The sequence below is a fragment of the Chiloscyllium punctatum genome, chromosome 1 (genome assembly GCF_047496795.1).
Source record: "Chiloscyllium punctatum isolate Juve2018m chromosome 1, sChiPun1.3, whole genome shotgun sequence".
Classification (NCBI taxonomy): domain Eukaryota; kingdom Metazoa; phylum Chordata; class Chondrichthyes; order Orectolobiformes; family Hemiscylliidae; genus Chiloscyllium; species Chiloscyllium punctatum.
Window position 1 is genome coordinate 162,546,504 of NC_092739.1, and position 16,794 is coordinate 162,563,297.

The 16,794-nt window shown below is 41.6% G+C and overlaps 1 protein-coding gene across 2 annotated transcripts in view; it reads left to right on the forward strand.

Annotated features, from left to right (window-relative positions):
* Window positions 1-16,794, forward strand: part of LOC140481543 (exocyst complex component 6B) — a 664,346-nt gene that overhangs the window by 115,255 nt on the left and 532,297 nt on the right. For both annotated transcript variants that reach the window (XM_072577911.1, XM_072577921.1), the window contains exons 2-5: window positions 3,972-4,137; window positions 5,488-5,535; window positions 6,191-6,281; window positions 9,097-9,142. In XM_072577911.1, the coding sequence (XP_072434012.1) occupies window positions 3,972-4,137; window positions 5,488-5,535; window positions 6,191-6,281; window positions 9,097-9,142 (351 nt within the window). The remainder of the gene's footprint in view (window positions 1-3,971; window positions 4,138-5,487; window positions 5,536-6,190; window positions 6,282-9,096; window positions 9,143-16,794) is intronic.

The following is a 16,794-nucleotide window of genomic DNA, read 5'->3' on the forward strand; positions in this document are numbered from 1 at the left end:
AGCTGTCAGATCCATCATTCATGGTTGACCCTTCCAATGCAGTGCTGACTGCTGGAGGTATCAACTTTCTAATGAGGTGTTAAATAGAGGCACCAATTCTCCCTCAGGTGAACCTAATTGATCCCATATCACTATTTTGAAGAAGAGTCAATAATTTCTCCTCTTGTGTTCTGGCCAAAGTTTAATCCCTCCAGCAGCATAACTAAAAGCGACAGATTATCTTGTCATTAGCTCATTGCTGTTGGAGGGATCTTGTGCATAAATTGGCTGCCACGTCTCCTGTATTACACTATTGGTGACACTTCAAAAAACACACACTGGCTGTGAGACGCTATGGGATGCCAAGAAGTTGTGAAAGTTGATGCACCAATGTGAGTTTTTTTATTTCACAGATTTACAGAACTATTCAAACAACACAAGATGCTCAGGGCTGACTATATCACTGACACGTATACAGAAAATAAATCCAAACAACTTGTAGACATATCCTTTGAAATAAATTAATGAATACAAGTTTTTTTTTCTTTTGTTTCCTGACCATGGAGAGCAGAAAGCCCAAATTCTATTCCCACCCCATACCACAGGAGCATAGGAACAAAAGTAAGCCACTTGGTCCTTTGAACCTGCTCCACCACTTGAAAGAAAAGGCTGACGTGATTGTGGCTTCAGCTTCACTCTCTGTCTGCCCCTCGTAACTCTTATCTCCTTTGTCTATCATAAATCCATCTCACTTCACTTTGAACTAATTTAAAGTCTCAATCTTCACTGCTTTCTGGGCAAAAGAATTCACATATTTTCCAGCCTTCTGAGAGAAAACCGTTCTCCTCAAATCTGTCTTTAAAGTTGGGGGTGGGGGGCTGGGGTGTTTCCTATTCCTAAACTCTTCTCTATTTTTAGAATCCCCCACAAAGAAGACAACATCCTTCTAGTATTCTCCTTGTCAAATCCCCTCATGATCTTTATGCATATCAATGAAATCACCTCTTGACTTTTCTAAATTGAGTTTAGCTCTAACCTGTTCAGTCTTTCCTCATAAGATAAGCAATTTATCTCAGGAATGAGTCAATGAACCCTCTCTGACATGCTTCAAAAGCACTTATGCCTTTTCTCCAGTAAGAAACCCAAATTTGTGCACAGTACTCCACATGTTGTCTTGCCAATGTACAACTGGAGTAAAACTTCCAAACTTTTATATTTCATTTCCTTGCAATAATTGATAACCTTGGATTTGTCTTCCTAATTACTTAGTGCAACTACATGCAAACATATTCTGGTTTCTCAGTTATAGGAAGGATATTATCAAGCTGGAGAGGGTTCAGAAGAAATTTACCAGGATGTTGCCAGGTATGGAAAGTTTGAGTTATAAAGAAAGGCTGGCTAGGCTAGGACCTTTTCCTCTGGAGCATAGGAGGTTGAGAGGTGACCTAAGAGACGTTAATAAAATAATGAGAGGTACAGATAGAGTTAATGATAGTTGTCATTTCCTTAGGATGGGGAATTTCAAAATGCGAGGGCATATTTTTAAGGAGAGAGGAGAGATATTGTAAAAAGACACGAGGGGCAATTTTTTTATACGGTAAGTGGTTCGTGTGTGGAATGAACATCCTGAGGAAGTGGTGGAAATGGATATAATTTTAATGTTGAAAAGACATTTAGCTAAGTATAGGTTTGAAGTGATATTGGCCAGGAGCAGGCAGGTGGAAACAGTTTAATTTGGGATTATGTTCAAAATGGACTTGTTGGACCAAAGGGTCTGTTTCCATATTGTATGACTCTGTGACTCTATGTATCAGGACACCCAGAGCCTTCTGTACCATCAAGTTCTGCAGTCTACTTCCATTTGAATAGACTACTCCTTTTTCACTCTTCAGGTGAGGTTGTTGGATCTGCACAGCTGGGTTTGGTGAAGTCCATTGGTCCAGGATTTTCCCATCACTGTCCAGTGGCTCCCCCATCTACTGCTCATGGAACAATTCAATTTGGCTGTAATCCTGCTGCCATCTGTTCATTTGCCAGCTCTGTGATAAGACGTGTCCAGTGGTTAAACCCATACGCCATCATGCCCTCTCAGGCCTTAGATGGTTGGTTTATTTGATTCTTTTGAAAGAACCTATTTGACCCATAAACTAAGTGATTGAAGGAAGGTAAATTGAAAATGTCTGTGCAGAGGAGAAAGTCAGGACTGCAGATGCTGGAGATCAGAGCTGAAAATGTGTTGTTGGAAAAGTGCAGCAAGTCAGGCAGCATCCAAGGAGCAGGAGAATTGACTTTTCGGGCATAAGCCCTTCTTCAGGAATGAGGAAAGTGTGTCCAGCAGGCTAAGATAAAAGATAGGGAGGAGGGACTTGGGGGAGGGGCGTTGGAAATGCGATAGGTGAAGGAGGTCAAGGTGAGGGTGATAGGCCAGTGTGGGGTGGGGGCGGAGAGGTCAGGAAGAAGATTGCAGGTTAGGAAGGCGGTGCTGAGTTTGAGGGATTTGACTGAGACAAGGTGGGGGGAGGGGAAATGAGGAAACTGGAGAAATCTGAGTTCATCCCTTGTGGTTGGAGGGTTCCTAGGCGGAAGATGAGGCGCTCTTCCTCCAACTGTCGTGTTGCTATGGTCTGGCGATAGAGCCAATATTCCATTGAGAAACTAATTAATATGTGGAGCAGACTCCCTCAGTGGTAGCATTCAAAGGCAGTAACAGTATCTGATTAATTTGAGACGTGTGCAGAGTTCCTTTAGGGAGGAACAAGTGACTTTCGAGCATATGAATTAGGAGCAGGAATAGACCACTCAACCTCTTGACTCTGCTATGTCATTCAGTCAGATCATTGCTGATCTGATTACTCCACATTCCTGCCTACCCTGACAACCTTTCACCCTTTGATTATTGGGAATTTGTCTACATTTGCCCTAAAAGCATTCAATGACTCTGTTTGTGCTGCCTTCCAAGGAAGAGAGTTTCAAAGATTCACAAACCTCTAAGAGAAATCTTCTGCTTTCTACCTTGAATGGGTAACCCCTTATTTCTGTACGGTGAGCCTTCGTTCTAGTTTCTCCTGTAATAGGAAACATCTCCTCACATCTACCTTGTCAAGACCACTCAGGACCTTGTATGTTTCAATCATGTAACCTCAAGCTCAGCCTTACCAGTTTTTCTCTTTTAAGACCATTATAGATATTAGTCTAGTAAACCTTGTCTGAGTTTGTATCCTTCTGTAAACAGGGATACCCATACTGTACACAGTACTCCCAAATGTGCTCTCACCAGTGCCCTATATAATTGAACAATAACCTCCCTACTTTTGTACTCGCGTCTCCTTGCAAAAACAATAACATTTTGTTAGCTTTCCAAAATACTTGCTGTATCTGTGTACAAGCTTATGATTCCAGCTCACATTGTAACTGGACAAATCCAATCCCAGAATTAAATCTGGATTAAAAGGTCACATTTGTTTCTTTTCTAATTAATGTGATGATGAGTTACTGCAGCATAGTTACGTGAGGCTGCAGATTTTCTTTAACAACAGAACTTAAGTTGAATACACAAAAGGAGAAACAAAAACAAAATATCTTACTATAGAACACAGTTTGAAAGATTTTACAACAAAACAAAATAACAAAGTTTCATCATCTTCCTGACACTGTGTTAACAAGATTCATGTCTGCAGAAATTCATCCAGCATAACAAATACTTAAGCTTGCCAGAACTGATTGTCTCTGGTTCTTTCCTGTGGACCATTAAGTCTTCTTCGATGAGTAGTCACAAAACTGAGAGCTTAAACTTTCTCAGAATTAAATAACATGTAGATTTCTCATCAAACATTCCTGGCCTGGAAGCTATACAAATTAAACTGTACTAATACAGTTGAAGGGACGACCAGCAGTGGTGAAATGGTTAAAAGCAGGGAAGTGAAAAAAATCCTGGGATTAGATGTGTGAAAATGCTATAAGCTTTAAAGTGTAGCTGAATTGTTCCATTTCAGGTCAGTGTACGATGGGGAGGAACACTGGCGGTTCATGGAGAAGCTGGAGGCCCGGATCAGGAACCATGATCGGGAGATTGAGAAAATGTGCAACTTCCATTTCCAGGGATTTGTAGACTCCATCACAGAACTGCTGAAAGTGCGGGGAGAAGCACAGAAGTTGAAGGTATGTTGCACTTATCCCCCCTCTTGTCTTGTGTAGTATCGCCACATTGTGAAATAAGGAGGTTCACTTGACTTATTCCTGTGATGAAGGACTTATCTTGATGAGGAAAGGTTGAACAGGTTAGGCTGAATACCATTGCAGTTGACAAGAATGAGATGTGGTCTTTTTGAAACAAAAACCCTTGAGGGAACTTGATTCTGGATCCTGGGAGGATTTATGTGGGAATGACTAGAGCCAAGACAGATAGTTTAAGAATGAGGGGTCTGCTATTTAAGACAGACATGAGGAGATTTATTTTTCTCTGAGAGTCATTCACCTATAGGATTCTCTTTCACAGACAGCAGTGGAGGCTTTGTCAGTGAAAGTTTCAAGACAGCTATAGATAGATTCTGGATTAAAAAGGAAGTCCACGGTTATGCAGGGTAGTCAGGAAAGTAGAGTTAAGGCTACAGTCAGATCACCTAAGACCTAATCACAAGATGTTTGTCTGTATGAATCTGGTTACTGCAAATGCTGGGAGGCCTTTGTGTCTGATCCATATTAATGCAGCAGACCAATCAACTGACCAGGAGCCTCATCCTCTTCATTCTCACTGCCGTGTAGAACTTGCTTCCACAGTGATACCCACCGGAGAGTGAAGAGAGCAGAGTGTCGAGGGACAAATGGAATAGAGGAGGCTTGTGTGAAATACAAATACCAGCAAGAACCAAATGAAAGACCAGACAATTGCAGATACTGAAAATCTGAAATTAAAAACAGAAAATGCTGTGAAAGTTGAGCCAGTTGTGCAGTATTTATATAGAGAGAAACAGAGTTAATGTTTTAGGTTGATGACCTTTCTCAGAACTGGGAAAAGTTGGAGATGGATTAGGCTGTGAACTGCACTTTACTGGGACAGGGACAAAAGGATGATCTGTAATAGTGCAGACAAATTGTCTTAAATAGCCTGTTTCTATTTTACAAGTTGATACACCTGACAGCAGAAATAATTGATTACTGATGACCAGCTCTTAAAATTGTGGTGATTTGGTCAGTTATTGTGAGGTTCTAGTGACAGAGGGGTTTTAGGCTCCATTCAATTCACATTCATCATGTGTTCAATGATGGAAATAGTTTGTGTCTCACTTGCTGTCTTCAAGGTGTACCTATCAACTGAACTTGGGCTAATTCCTGATTTGCTGTCCCGATATCTCTTTTAAAATGTCTCAACGCTCCTTGGATCATATTAATAAACCACTGGGTGGTATTGACAATATATTCTTCTCCAAAACCCTCATTGTTTTAGCTCTAAATTTACTTTTTTTTTCAAACAATGTTTTAAAGTGAGATGTTTCATTTCCGACATTTCAGATTCAGGTGACAGACACCAATAACAAGCTGCAGGAATCAGGGAGAGAGGTGAGTTCTTTTCCACTGTCTCATTTTCTTTTTCCACATTGCTGTTTCCTTCATCACAGCAGTGACTATACTTCCAAGTTGCTTCCTTGCCTGTGAAACGCTTTGAAGTGCCCTAATATTGGCCATAAAGGCAAATTATTTCATGTATAAACTTTTTTTTTTGCTACTGTCAAGGCTTTTAAATCTCACCAACCACTGCCTTGTGTTGACCTATACATGTCAATGGAAATGTACTACAGTTAGTTTCTGCGTCAAAGCCTTCCAGGTAACTATGAGTTAATCAGCAAGTCACCTTGACCAGGGATGATAAATTGGTGATTTCTGCTGAACTTAATCTAAGTCAGTAGTACCTGTTGGGCATTAGTGAATTCTGCGTAGAAACTCAGCTGTTTGCACTGTGGTACCTTACAAAACATGCATAAAACCAGGACAGTGATGCTTCCTCTGTCGGCTTGGTGGAAGGCTGTTGTGCATGTGGGTGGTGGCCACTGGGATGACACAAAGAAAATTTGTGTCAGTGAGGCAGGATGGTGAAAATCACTGAGTCTAAAAATATGAGGACTGCTTGGTTAATGAATCTTTCAAGACTGACTGACTGACTGATTCATGAAAATATAGTCACCAAATTGTTTCTTTTCAACATATGCCTCTGCAGCTACTCACTGAAATGGAGGAACTGAGGAAGTGTCGCTCACAGCAAAGGAATATAGCAGCTACAGTGGACCAGCTGACGCTCTGTCTACCAGGTACTAAACAGTTATCGTCAGCAAGGTTCCTGCAGGAGATAACAGGTTTAGTGATAATTGTTATAGCATCTTGAGTCAGTCGAATGGTTCTGAATGGACAAAATGCGACAACAAAAAAAAAATTAAAGCAGAGGGTTATGACAGAGAATGTATGAAAACAGAAATGTAGAGCAGCAGAGAAGACCATTGCCATCCACATGAACAGTTTCTCCCTGGGAAGCACCATATCCCAAACAGTGTGCACACACATCCATCAAAGCTTTATCCATGTACTTATTGAACTAGCCCTTGATTCAGCTTCCTCTGTTCCCCCAGTCCATTCCAGGAAAGAATTGACATCTTGCACCATGATTTTTTAATCTTACTTGGTATAGGGGTTTGGCAAATGCTATGTTTAAGAGTGACCAGGTGGCAGAAGTTGAGAATGTTTATTTGTAGAGCAAGCTGTGACTTAAGTTCCCAAGAAGAAACTGATTCATTGTCAACTTCAAGAGAGAATTAAAACTATATTTAAAATGGGAAAAAAAAGGGGTATGCGACAGGAGGAAACAGGGACTAATTGGATTGCTCTTTCAGAGACCTAGCAAATGAATGATGGGGCAAATAACACCTTGCATTTTATAGCACCTTAACATAGAGGATCTCAGGCATATTATGTCAAAATATTAATTCTGAGTCATGTAAAGAGATATTAGAGGAGGTTGAAGAGGGTTGAAGGCGTGCCTTAAAGGTGAAAAGAGAGACAAAGATTTTGCAGAACGTCTATGTTTGCGCGCGCATGTGTCTGTGTGTCTCTGTATGTGCATGTACTTAACACTATTTGACTCTTGATCATTGCAAATAGTACCTGCTTCTCTCAGTTCGTATTATTCCTATCTTAGAATCAGATGATTTGAGGAGATTTTTCAGTGCTATACTGATTATTCTTCTGGGTAGCAGTACATTTTTCTGTGACACTAACAAGAATGCTGGATTGTCAGAGAAGCTAACCTTCAGATGCAATTTTAAACCCCATGTATGATCAGTTCAGATGGATATAAACGACCAACATGAGAATGTTGTAAATAGAACAGGGTGTCCTGGCCAAAGCTCTTTCCTTGAACCACACCAAAAACTGGAAATCTCATAATTGCTGTTTGTTGGCTTCTGTATTTACCCATACTGTAACAGTGCCTGTGCTTTGAAGCAATTTACACTTCATCAAGAAGTTTGGCATGTTTCTTATTGATATTGTAGCACAATATTCCAATGCAACTAGTTATTTCTGATTGATATTCTACCGTTGACTTTGCATCTCCTCTGCCTTTATTTGAATTCCAAGAATTCAGTGCCAATTGTGCTTCATTCCAAATGTTATCAAGAACTGCATATAGCGAATTGCAAAATGTCCTGACCATTGTTACAGATTGTAAAACTGTGATTTAAATAGATTTACCAACACTGCTTATTGAAGCTTCATCCAGTCCAAGTGCTCAAAGACTGAAGTATAAATACTTCAAAACAAGTTTACCACATGGTGCTGAGAGATATGTGTTGTTGAAACATTTTGTCATGTACTCATCACAAAAGCCAGAATGTAAACTTTCAAATGATCACACCAATTTCTATGATTGGAGAAAAAACTGATGTTTGACTTTCGACTTTTGCTCCATACATGGTTAGTGGTCTGGTCATGATCCATGTACAGTGGTGAACTTAAGCTTTAATCATAGTCCTTATGGTAGGGAGTAACTGGTGGAAACGAGTTTTGAGAAGGTTTGTAGCTCAGATTGAAGTTCTGGATGTAGGTTTGCTTGCTGAGCTGCATTTCCAGAAGTTTTGTCACCCTAGTAGGCAACATCTTCAGTGGGCCTCTGGGTGAAGCACTGCTGATGATTCCTGCTTTCTATTGATATGTTTTGGTTTCTTTGGGTTGGTGATGTCATTGCCTGTTCTTTTTCTCAGGGGGTGGTAGTTGGGGTCTAACTCAGTGTGTTTGTTGATGGAGTTCCAGTTGGAATGCCATGCTTCTAGGAGCACTACCAGCTAGGTTAAAAAGGCACAATTACTAGAAGGCCAAAACAAATTTCTGTTTGAAAGCCTTTGCTTGGCTTACTATAATTATGTTTGGAATCACTTTCAAGGTGATTGAAAGACTTGATAATCACCTCTTTTTTAAGAGTTCAAATAGATCCTGATAATTACTTAGTTCTAAGTGTGAGGATCTTTGTTCTGTGATACAGCACTGGTTTCAGATTGTATTTGCAAGGTACCTATACACTTTCTTTTTGGGAATATAGTTACAGAGATAACCTACCCACTAAAGGCCACTTGTTGCCAAATTAATCTTCCTTGGGCAGGAAGTAAGCTATATTTCCTTGAATTGAGTTGGATATGAAATGGGATGTTAGGAATAGGAAATTGGGACTGAGTTGTCAATTGACGACAGATTTGGCAATCTGATTCTCAACCTGTGCCTAGCCAGTAAAGTCCACATCCTAGGAATGACAAAAAAAACCTTGCAAATTTTTCTTAGAAGCCATTGGATATGGTGATTACCATTTGTTTGTTTTGACATCCACTACAAACACCAGTGTAATAAAAGTCATTTTTAGTTGGTATTCTTGCATACCTATTCTGACGAGTGCAAGATGAAAAACTCTGACACAGTCTTTTTTTTTCATCTGTGTGACTTTTCGTGTTAAAGTGAAATTAAAGTGTAAGTATTGAAACAGTTAAACGTAGGAGCATTGAAAGAAAATGGGATCTCATAATAACAAAAATAATTGCATGGCAAGCTATTTATTTCAATATCTGACCTGTCTTTGTTTTTCAGTACTGGAGATGTACAGTAAATTACGGGAGCAACTGAAGACTAAAAGGTAAATTGCAACCTTGACTTAGATGGTCCAATGAATTTAAGCGCTAGTTATCAGAGGTGTTCCATTCATCTTCATCTCTACCCATGTTAAGCACTTACAAGTTTACTTGCACAGCAGTTGTTTGAGGAGTTCTAATTACAATTAAATGGGGGTGAAGTGGAAGCAGAAAGTGCATCAAGAGGATGGAAATAAAAATTTTTCACAAGGGTTTGTGGTAGGATCTGAAGGTTTCCAGGAAACCTAACCATTGAGTCAAGTGGGATTCATGATTTCAGAGGTGTGAAGCATGTTGGGTAATGTAAGGCAGACTGATCAAATGGTTTTGAATTATTTAGCCCAAAAAATTATTTTTCTGTGTATGTTTGCAGATCTTTGAAGTTCAAAACAGCATAAAAATAGAAAATGCCTCATCATGCAAGGCTTGTCACTGTGTGACTCGCTGGTGTTGCAGTGGTTCAAAATTAATTAATTAAAAAATAAATTATAGTGATTTACAAACACAAAAGGGCTGTAGAGAGGACTAATTGATTGCAGTCAGCAGACAAAGGTGGAGAATTTTGTTTTATTCTTGTCAGGAAATGCAAGTTGCTGTCAGGTCCAGTTGTTTGTTGCCTATCCCCATTTACCCTTCAGAAAGGGTTGATGGACTATCATGTTTAACCATTCCATGTGTTGAAGGTATTTCACAATGCTGTTAGCATTTTGTGTGTTTGTCCCTGTCAAGGTGAAACAAGAATGTTGTGTGACAATTTTCCGAAGTTTTGATTTGAAGGTGTTTCCGTGCATTTGCTGTTCTCTACCTTCCGGGTGTTGGAGCTCCCAGGCTGAGAATGTGCTACTAAAGACATCTTGATGAAGTGCTGCAGATACTTCACATTGCAGTCATTGATGTTTTCCTCCTGATCCCACTAACTTCAGTTTTAATTGAGTTAATTAGTGCCATACTCAGTTTAATGTTACCTTGATGTTAAGAGTGATAGTTGATTTAGTTAGATCCCATATGTCCCCATATGTTGGTGAAGACAATTTTGAAGTTTTGACATGTTTCATGTCATAGTTTGGTACTTGGGTTGCAGACAATTGTGTCTTCTGGTTTTATTCTATCTTTGTAATCATATGTTGTCCCTTAAACCTATTTCACTTTGTGGACGAGAAAGTGAGGACTTCAGAATGCTGGAGATTAGAGTTAAAGAGTGTGGTGCTGGAAAAGCACAGCAGGTCAGGCAGCGTCCTGCCATTTCTGGTGAAGCGCTTATGCCTGAAACTTCGATTCTCCTGTTCCTTGGATGCTGCCTGACCTAGTGTGTTTTCCCAGCACCACACTCTTTGACTACTTTTACATCATGGCCTCATGTCAAATTTTGTTCACCTGTACTCTTCCACAGCATCTTAAGATGGTTTTGCTAAGCTAGTTGAACTGTGTATTGCACCTTTTTATTTTATTATTGTCCCATAGTCTTGTGAAAGTACAGCGTTACCACCCCTTTCCCTCTTTTTGAAAATTTGATTCATTTCAGGGCTGTTCAGCTTTAAGCTAATTTTTGACATCGGCATAGTGGGTTTGTAGCAAAATTTGCAGTTGATTAGCTGGAAATCTGTGCACAGTACATTTTCCAAAACCCAAATGCTTTTCATTATCCAACATCTGGAAAAATGATTTTTTGTGTATTGGAATCTGATGGATGCTGCATTGTAGAGACCTATGCAAGGAGCTGAGTATTGCTGTGGGGCCTCCGAGTGCATTTCTTTGTTTCAGTGGCAATAACTAGATAAAGTGCCAAGGTCCACAGTGTTAGACAAGACTAAAGTCAAAATAGAGCACAAGTAGAGATAAATTAAATAGGGATGTAATGTACTACGACATCTTTACGTAAGACCAGAGGAGACAAAACATGATAAAGGAGTTCAAAATTATGAAGAGTTTTGATAGTGTAAGTAAGGGAGCAATGTTTTCAGTGGCTGGAGAGTTAGGAACCAGAGGAGACAAATTTATTACACAGGGATACAAAAACCAAAAGAGAGATGTAGAGATTTCTCTCATACAAAAAGTATTTCTGATCTAGAGTCGATAGATTTGGCTGGGAAAGCACCGAAGTCAGACAGCATCCGAGCAGCAGGAAAGTCAACATTTTGGGACAAAACCCTTTGTCAGGACTGGGGGTGGGGAAGGGTAGGTGGGATGGTGAGAGGTGAATGCAGGTCAGGGGCTGTTATGATTGGTCAGTGGAAAGGGTGGAGCGGATAGATGAGTTGGAAAATGGGCAGGTTGGGTCAGATCAGGTTGGGGAATCAGGACTAGAGGGCATCAGTTTAAGGTTAGAGGGGAAAGAATAAAAAGGAACTTGAGGGGCAACTTTTATACACAGAATGATACACCTATGGAATGAGGGGCCAGCAGAAGTGGTTGAGGCAGGTACATTAGCGACATTTAAAATGCATTTGGACAAATACATGGATCGGAAAGGTTTAGAAGGTTATGAGCCAAGTGCAGGGGAATGGCTTAGTGTTGATGGACATTTTGGTCAGCAGGACCAGTGTGCGCCAATGGGCCTGTCTCCGTGGTGTGAGATTCTTTGACTCTATGAGGTCAGGGAAGCGAGGGGACAAGATGGGTTTAAACTGGGATAGGCTGGGTGACGTCAATGTTGAGGCGATTGGGCTGTAAGTTTCCCAACACAGTGAAGTCTGATGTGGAATCACTATCGGAAAAGGTGATGGAACCCGTTTGAATCATAACTTTAGGGAACATCTTTAACATAGTAAAATGCTCAAAAACACTTTGTGGAGGGTTATAGGACGCTGACGTTTAAAATTGAATGTTATAAAGAAATGCAGGTGATCAAGTGCTTGCTCCAACAGTTAGAATTTTAAAGAGTTCCTTAATTTTCCTTGAATGGGGAAGTTTGTAACGTTATCAGGAAAGAGCAGGCAGGCGGGGGATGAATTGGATGAAGTACGATGTGTCAAATGCCTTCTTTACACATTCTGTGAGTGTGTGTTGCAGACGTGAGGAGGGAGATGATGGAGTTATGTGTTTAAGAACACCTCTGCAGCAATGAGTTAGAATAGAATTGTTTGTTGCAGAACACTGGTTGCAAAGGTGTTAAGGGATATGGGCCAAAGGCAGGTATATAGAGTTAGGCCATAGATCAGCCATGATTTCATTGAATGGCAGAATAGACTCAAAGGGCTTAATGGTCCCCACTTCTACTCCTGGTCTCCATTTTCCCAATGGACGGAATGGCAGGCACTTTAATGAGTCCTGGAGCATTGAGGGCTTGGGAGTGAATGGGCAGTTGAGTTGGAGGCATGCATGGATTTGGATTTTGAAACAGGAGATGAGGGAGGGGAAAGAGAGTCTTATATTGCATGTCTGATACTTGGTAGGAGCAAGAAGAAACCTCAGAAGTAGCATGAATAAAATAGAAACAGCAAAAGGACAGCAAGAAAGCTTTGAGCTGGGAAAGGATCACCAACAGACCATAGATTCTTTTTCTCTATTTCAGTTGTTGAAAATTTTCCAAATATGAGGATTATTCAGACTGGTTGGATATATTTGCTTTGTAGACATTTCTAGTTTTAGGGAAGTTAAATAGAATAGAATAGAACTCCTACAGTGTGGAAGCAGGCTATTCAGACCATCGTGTACATACCCATCCTCTGAAGAACATCCCACCTAGACCCACCCCCTCAACCTGCCCCTGTACACTTGCATTTCCCATGGCCAATCCACCTAACCTGCACTTCCTTGTACTGTTGGGGGGAAACTGGAGCACCTGGAGGACACCCACGCAGACACTGGGAGAATGTACAAACTGCACACGGACAGTGGCCCTAGAATTGAACGGGGTCCCTGGCACTGTAAGGAAACCAAATCTGAGAGGTGATCTAGTTATGAACAGAAGAAATCTGACCATGAGCATCATCAAATGTGGAAACATCAAAGCTGACTGCTGACTTTTCACAGTAAGGTGAAAAGCAGTTCCTTGAAGTGAAGGAAGAATTCATTTGTCCATCGAGCCTCCAATGATGGTATCAAGATACAGTGATTGGATTTTGGCAAGTCTGAAGAAAATTGATGACTGTAGGGTTAACTCTTTGGTAAAGCTCTAATATTAACATTCGGAATGTTTTGCTGAGAGTCCCTGCAGTGAGAAAAGATCCAGTCTGATGGAGCCCCTGAATTAAGGAAAAGCATGTCAGAGAAGAAGCCTGTCAGAGGAGGAGCCACTAACAACAGCCAAGAAGGGAGAGAGAGGAGTTGAACACGTGACTCCAAGGATGGTGCAGGAGGGAGGGTTTTGGATTCCAGGATAATTAGGGTTCTTTTCTGGGGTAGGTGGGACCTCTACAAACAGGATGGTCTTCACCTGAACCAGAGGGATACTAATATCCTGGGAGGAAAATTTGCTAATGCTGTTTGGGTGGGTTTAAACTAATTCAGCAGGGCATTGGGAACCTAAATTGTAGTTCGAGTACAGAGGAGATTGAGAGTAAGGAGGTCTGAAATAAGGTTTCAGGGTCACAAAAGGGCACCGACAAGCAAAAGGTTAGTTTGAAGTGTGTCTATTTCAACGCCAGGAGCATCCAGAATAAGGTGGGTGAACTTGCAGCATAGGTTGGTACCTTGGATTTCGATGTTATGGTCACTTCAGACAATAGGCAATAGGTGCAGGAGTAGGCCATTCTGCCCTTTGAGCCAGCACCACCATTCATTTTGATCGTGGCTGATCGTCCTCACTCAGAATCCTGTTCTTGCCTTATCCCCATAACCCTTGATTCCACTATCCTTGAGAGCCCTATCCATCTCTTTCTTGAAAGTATCCAGAGACTTGGCCTCCACAGCCTTCTGGGGCAGAGCATTCCATACACCCACCACTCGCTGGGTGAAGAAGTTTCTCCTCAACTCTGTTCTAAATGGCCTACCCCTTATTTTTAAATGGTGTCCTCTGGTTCGGGACTCACCCATCAGCGGAAACATGCTTCCTGCCTCCAGAGTGTCCAGTCCTTTAATAATCTTATACGTCTCAATCAGATCCCCTCTCAGCCTTCTAAACTGAAGGGTATACAAGGAGGAGAAAATGAGGGCTGCAGATGCTGGAGATCAGAGCTGAAAAATGTATTGTTGGGAAAGCGCAGCAGGTCAGCCAGCATCCAAGGAGCAGGAGAATTGACTTTTCGGGCATAAGCCCTTTTTCCAGCAACACATTTTTCAGCTCTGAAGGGTATACAAGCACAGTTGCTCCAATCTTTCAACGTAAGATAGTCGTGCCATTCCGGGAATTGACCTCGTGAACCTACACTGCACTCCCTCAATAGCCAGAATGTCTTTCCTCAAATTTGGAGACCAGCACTGCACACAATATTCCAGGTGCAGTCTCAGCAGGGCCCTGTACAGCTGCAGAAGGACTCTATGCTTCTATACTCAATTCCTCTTGTTATGAAGGCCAGCATGCTATTAGATTTCTTCACTGCCTGCTGAGACATGGGTAGAGCAGGGACAGGAATGGTTGTTGCATGTTCTGGGATTTAGATATTTCAGTAAGAACAGAGAGGATGGTAAAAGAGGTAGGGGTGTCGCATTGTTAGTCAAGGACAGTATATGGCTGCAGAAAGGACGTTTGAGGACTCGTCAACTGACGTAGTACGGGCTGAGATTAGAAATAGGAAAGGAGAGGTCACCCTGTTAGGAGGTTTCTATTGGCCTCCAAATAGTTCCAGAGATTTAGAGGAAAGGATAGCAAAGATGATTCTTGATAGGAGCGAGAGTGACAGGGTAGTTGTTATGGGGAACTTCAACTTCCCTAATATTGACTGGGAATACTGCAGTTCAAGTACTTCAGATGGGTCCGTTTTTGTCCATTGTATGCAGGAGGGCTTTCTGACAGTATGTAGACAGGCTAACAAAGGACGAGGTCACATTAGATTTGGTACTGGGGAATGAACCTGTCCTGCTGTTAGATTTGGAGGTAGATGAGCACTTTGGTGATAGTGACCACAGTTCAGTTCTGTTTACTTTGGCGATGGAAAAGGATAAGTATACACCAGAGGGCAAGAGCTACAGCTGGGGGAAGGGCAAGTACGATGCGATTAGACAAAATTTAGGGTGCATAGGATGTGGAAGGAAACTGCAGGGCATGGGCAGAATGGAAATGTGAAGCTTATTCGAGGAATAGCTGCTGTGTCATTGATAAGCATGTACCTGTTGGATGGGGAAGAAGTTGTCGAGCACAAGAGCCGTGATTTACTAAGGAAGTTGAATCTCTTGTCAAGAGGAAGAGCTGAAAATGTGTTGCTGGAAAAGCGCAGCAGGTTAGGCAGCATCCAAGGAACAGGAGAATCGACGTTTCGGGCATCAGCCCTTCTTCAGGAATGAGGAAAGTGTGTCCAGCAGGCTAAGATAAAAGGTAGGCAGGAGGGACTTGGGGGAGGGGCGTTGGGAATGCGATAGGTGGAAGGAGGTTAAGGTGAGGGTGATAGGCCGGAGTGGGGGTGGGGGCAGAGAGGTCAGGAAGAAGATTGCAGGTTAGGAAGGCATTGCTGAGTTCGAGGGATTTGACTGAGACAAGGTGGGGGGAGGGGAAATGAGGAAACTGGATAAATCTGAGTTCATCCCTTGTGGTTGGAGGGTTCCCAGGCAGAAGATGAGGCACTCTTACTCCAAGAGCAAGAGGAAGGCTTATATTAGGATGAGATGTAAAGGCTCAGTTAGGGCAATTGAGAGTTAAAAGGTAACCAGGAAAGACCTAAAGAGAGAGCTAAGATGAGTAAGGAGAAGACATGAGATGTTGTTGGCAGATAGGATCAGGGAAAACCCTAAAGCTTTCTATAGGTATAAAAGGGATAAAAGAATGACTAGAGTAAGATTCGGACCAATCAAGGACAGTAGTGGGAAGTTGTGCGTGGAGTCAAGAGAAGATAGGGGACGTACTAAATGAGTATATTTTGTCAATATTCACACTGGAGAAAGACAATGTTGTCAAGGAGAATACTGAGAAACAGGTTATGAGACGAGATGGGTTTGAGGTTCACAAAGAGGAGGTGTTAGAAATTCTGGAAAGTGTGAAAATAGATAAATCCCCTGGGCTGGATGGGATTTATCCTCGGATTCTCTGGGAAGCCAGGGAAGAGATTGCAGAGCCTTTGACTTTGATCTTTATGTTGTCATTGTCTACAGGAATAGTACCAGAAGACTGGAGGTTGGCAAATGTTGTTCCCTTGTTGAAGAATGGGAGTAGAGACAACCCTATTAATTATAGACCAGTGAGCCTTACTTCATTGTGGGTAAAATGTTGGAAAATGTTATAAGAGATAACGTTTATAATCATCTCGAAAGGAATAAGTTGATTAGGGATAGCCAATACGGTTTTGTTAAGGATAGGTTGTCCCTCACAAAGCTTATAGAGTTGTTTGAGAAGGTGACCAAACAGGTGGGTGAGGGTAAAGCAGTTGATGTGGTTTATATGAATTTCAGTAAAGCGTTTGATAAGGTTCCCCATGGTAGGCTACGGCACAAAATATGGAATCATGGGATTGAGGGCGATTTAGCAGTTTGGATCAGAAATTGGCGAGCTGAAAGAAGATAGCGGGTGGTGGTTGATGGGAAATGTTCATCCTAGAGTCAAATCCCGCCCCAGGCAACTGTCTGTGTG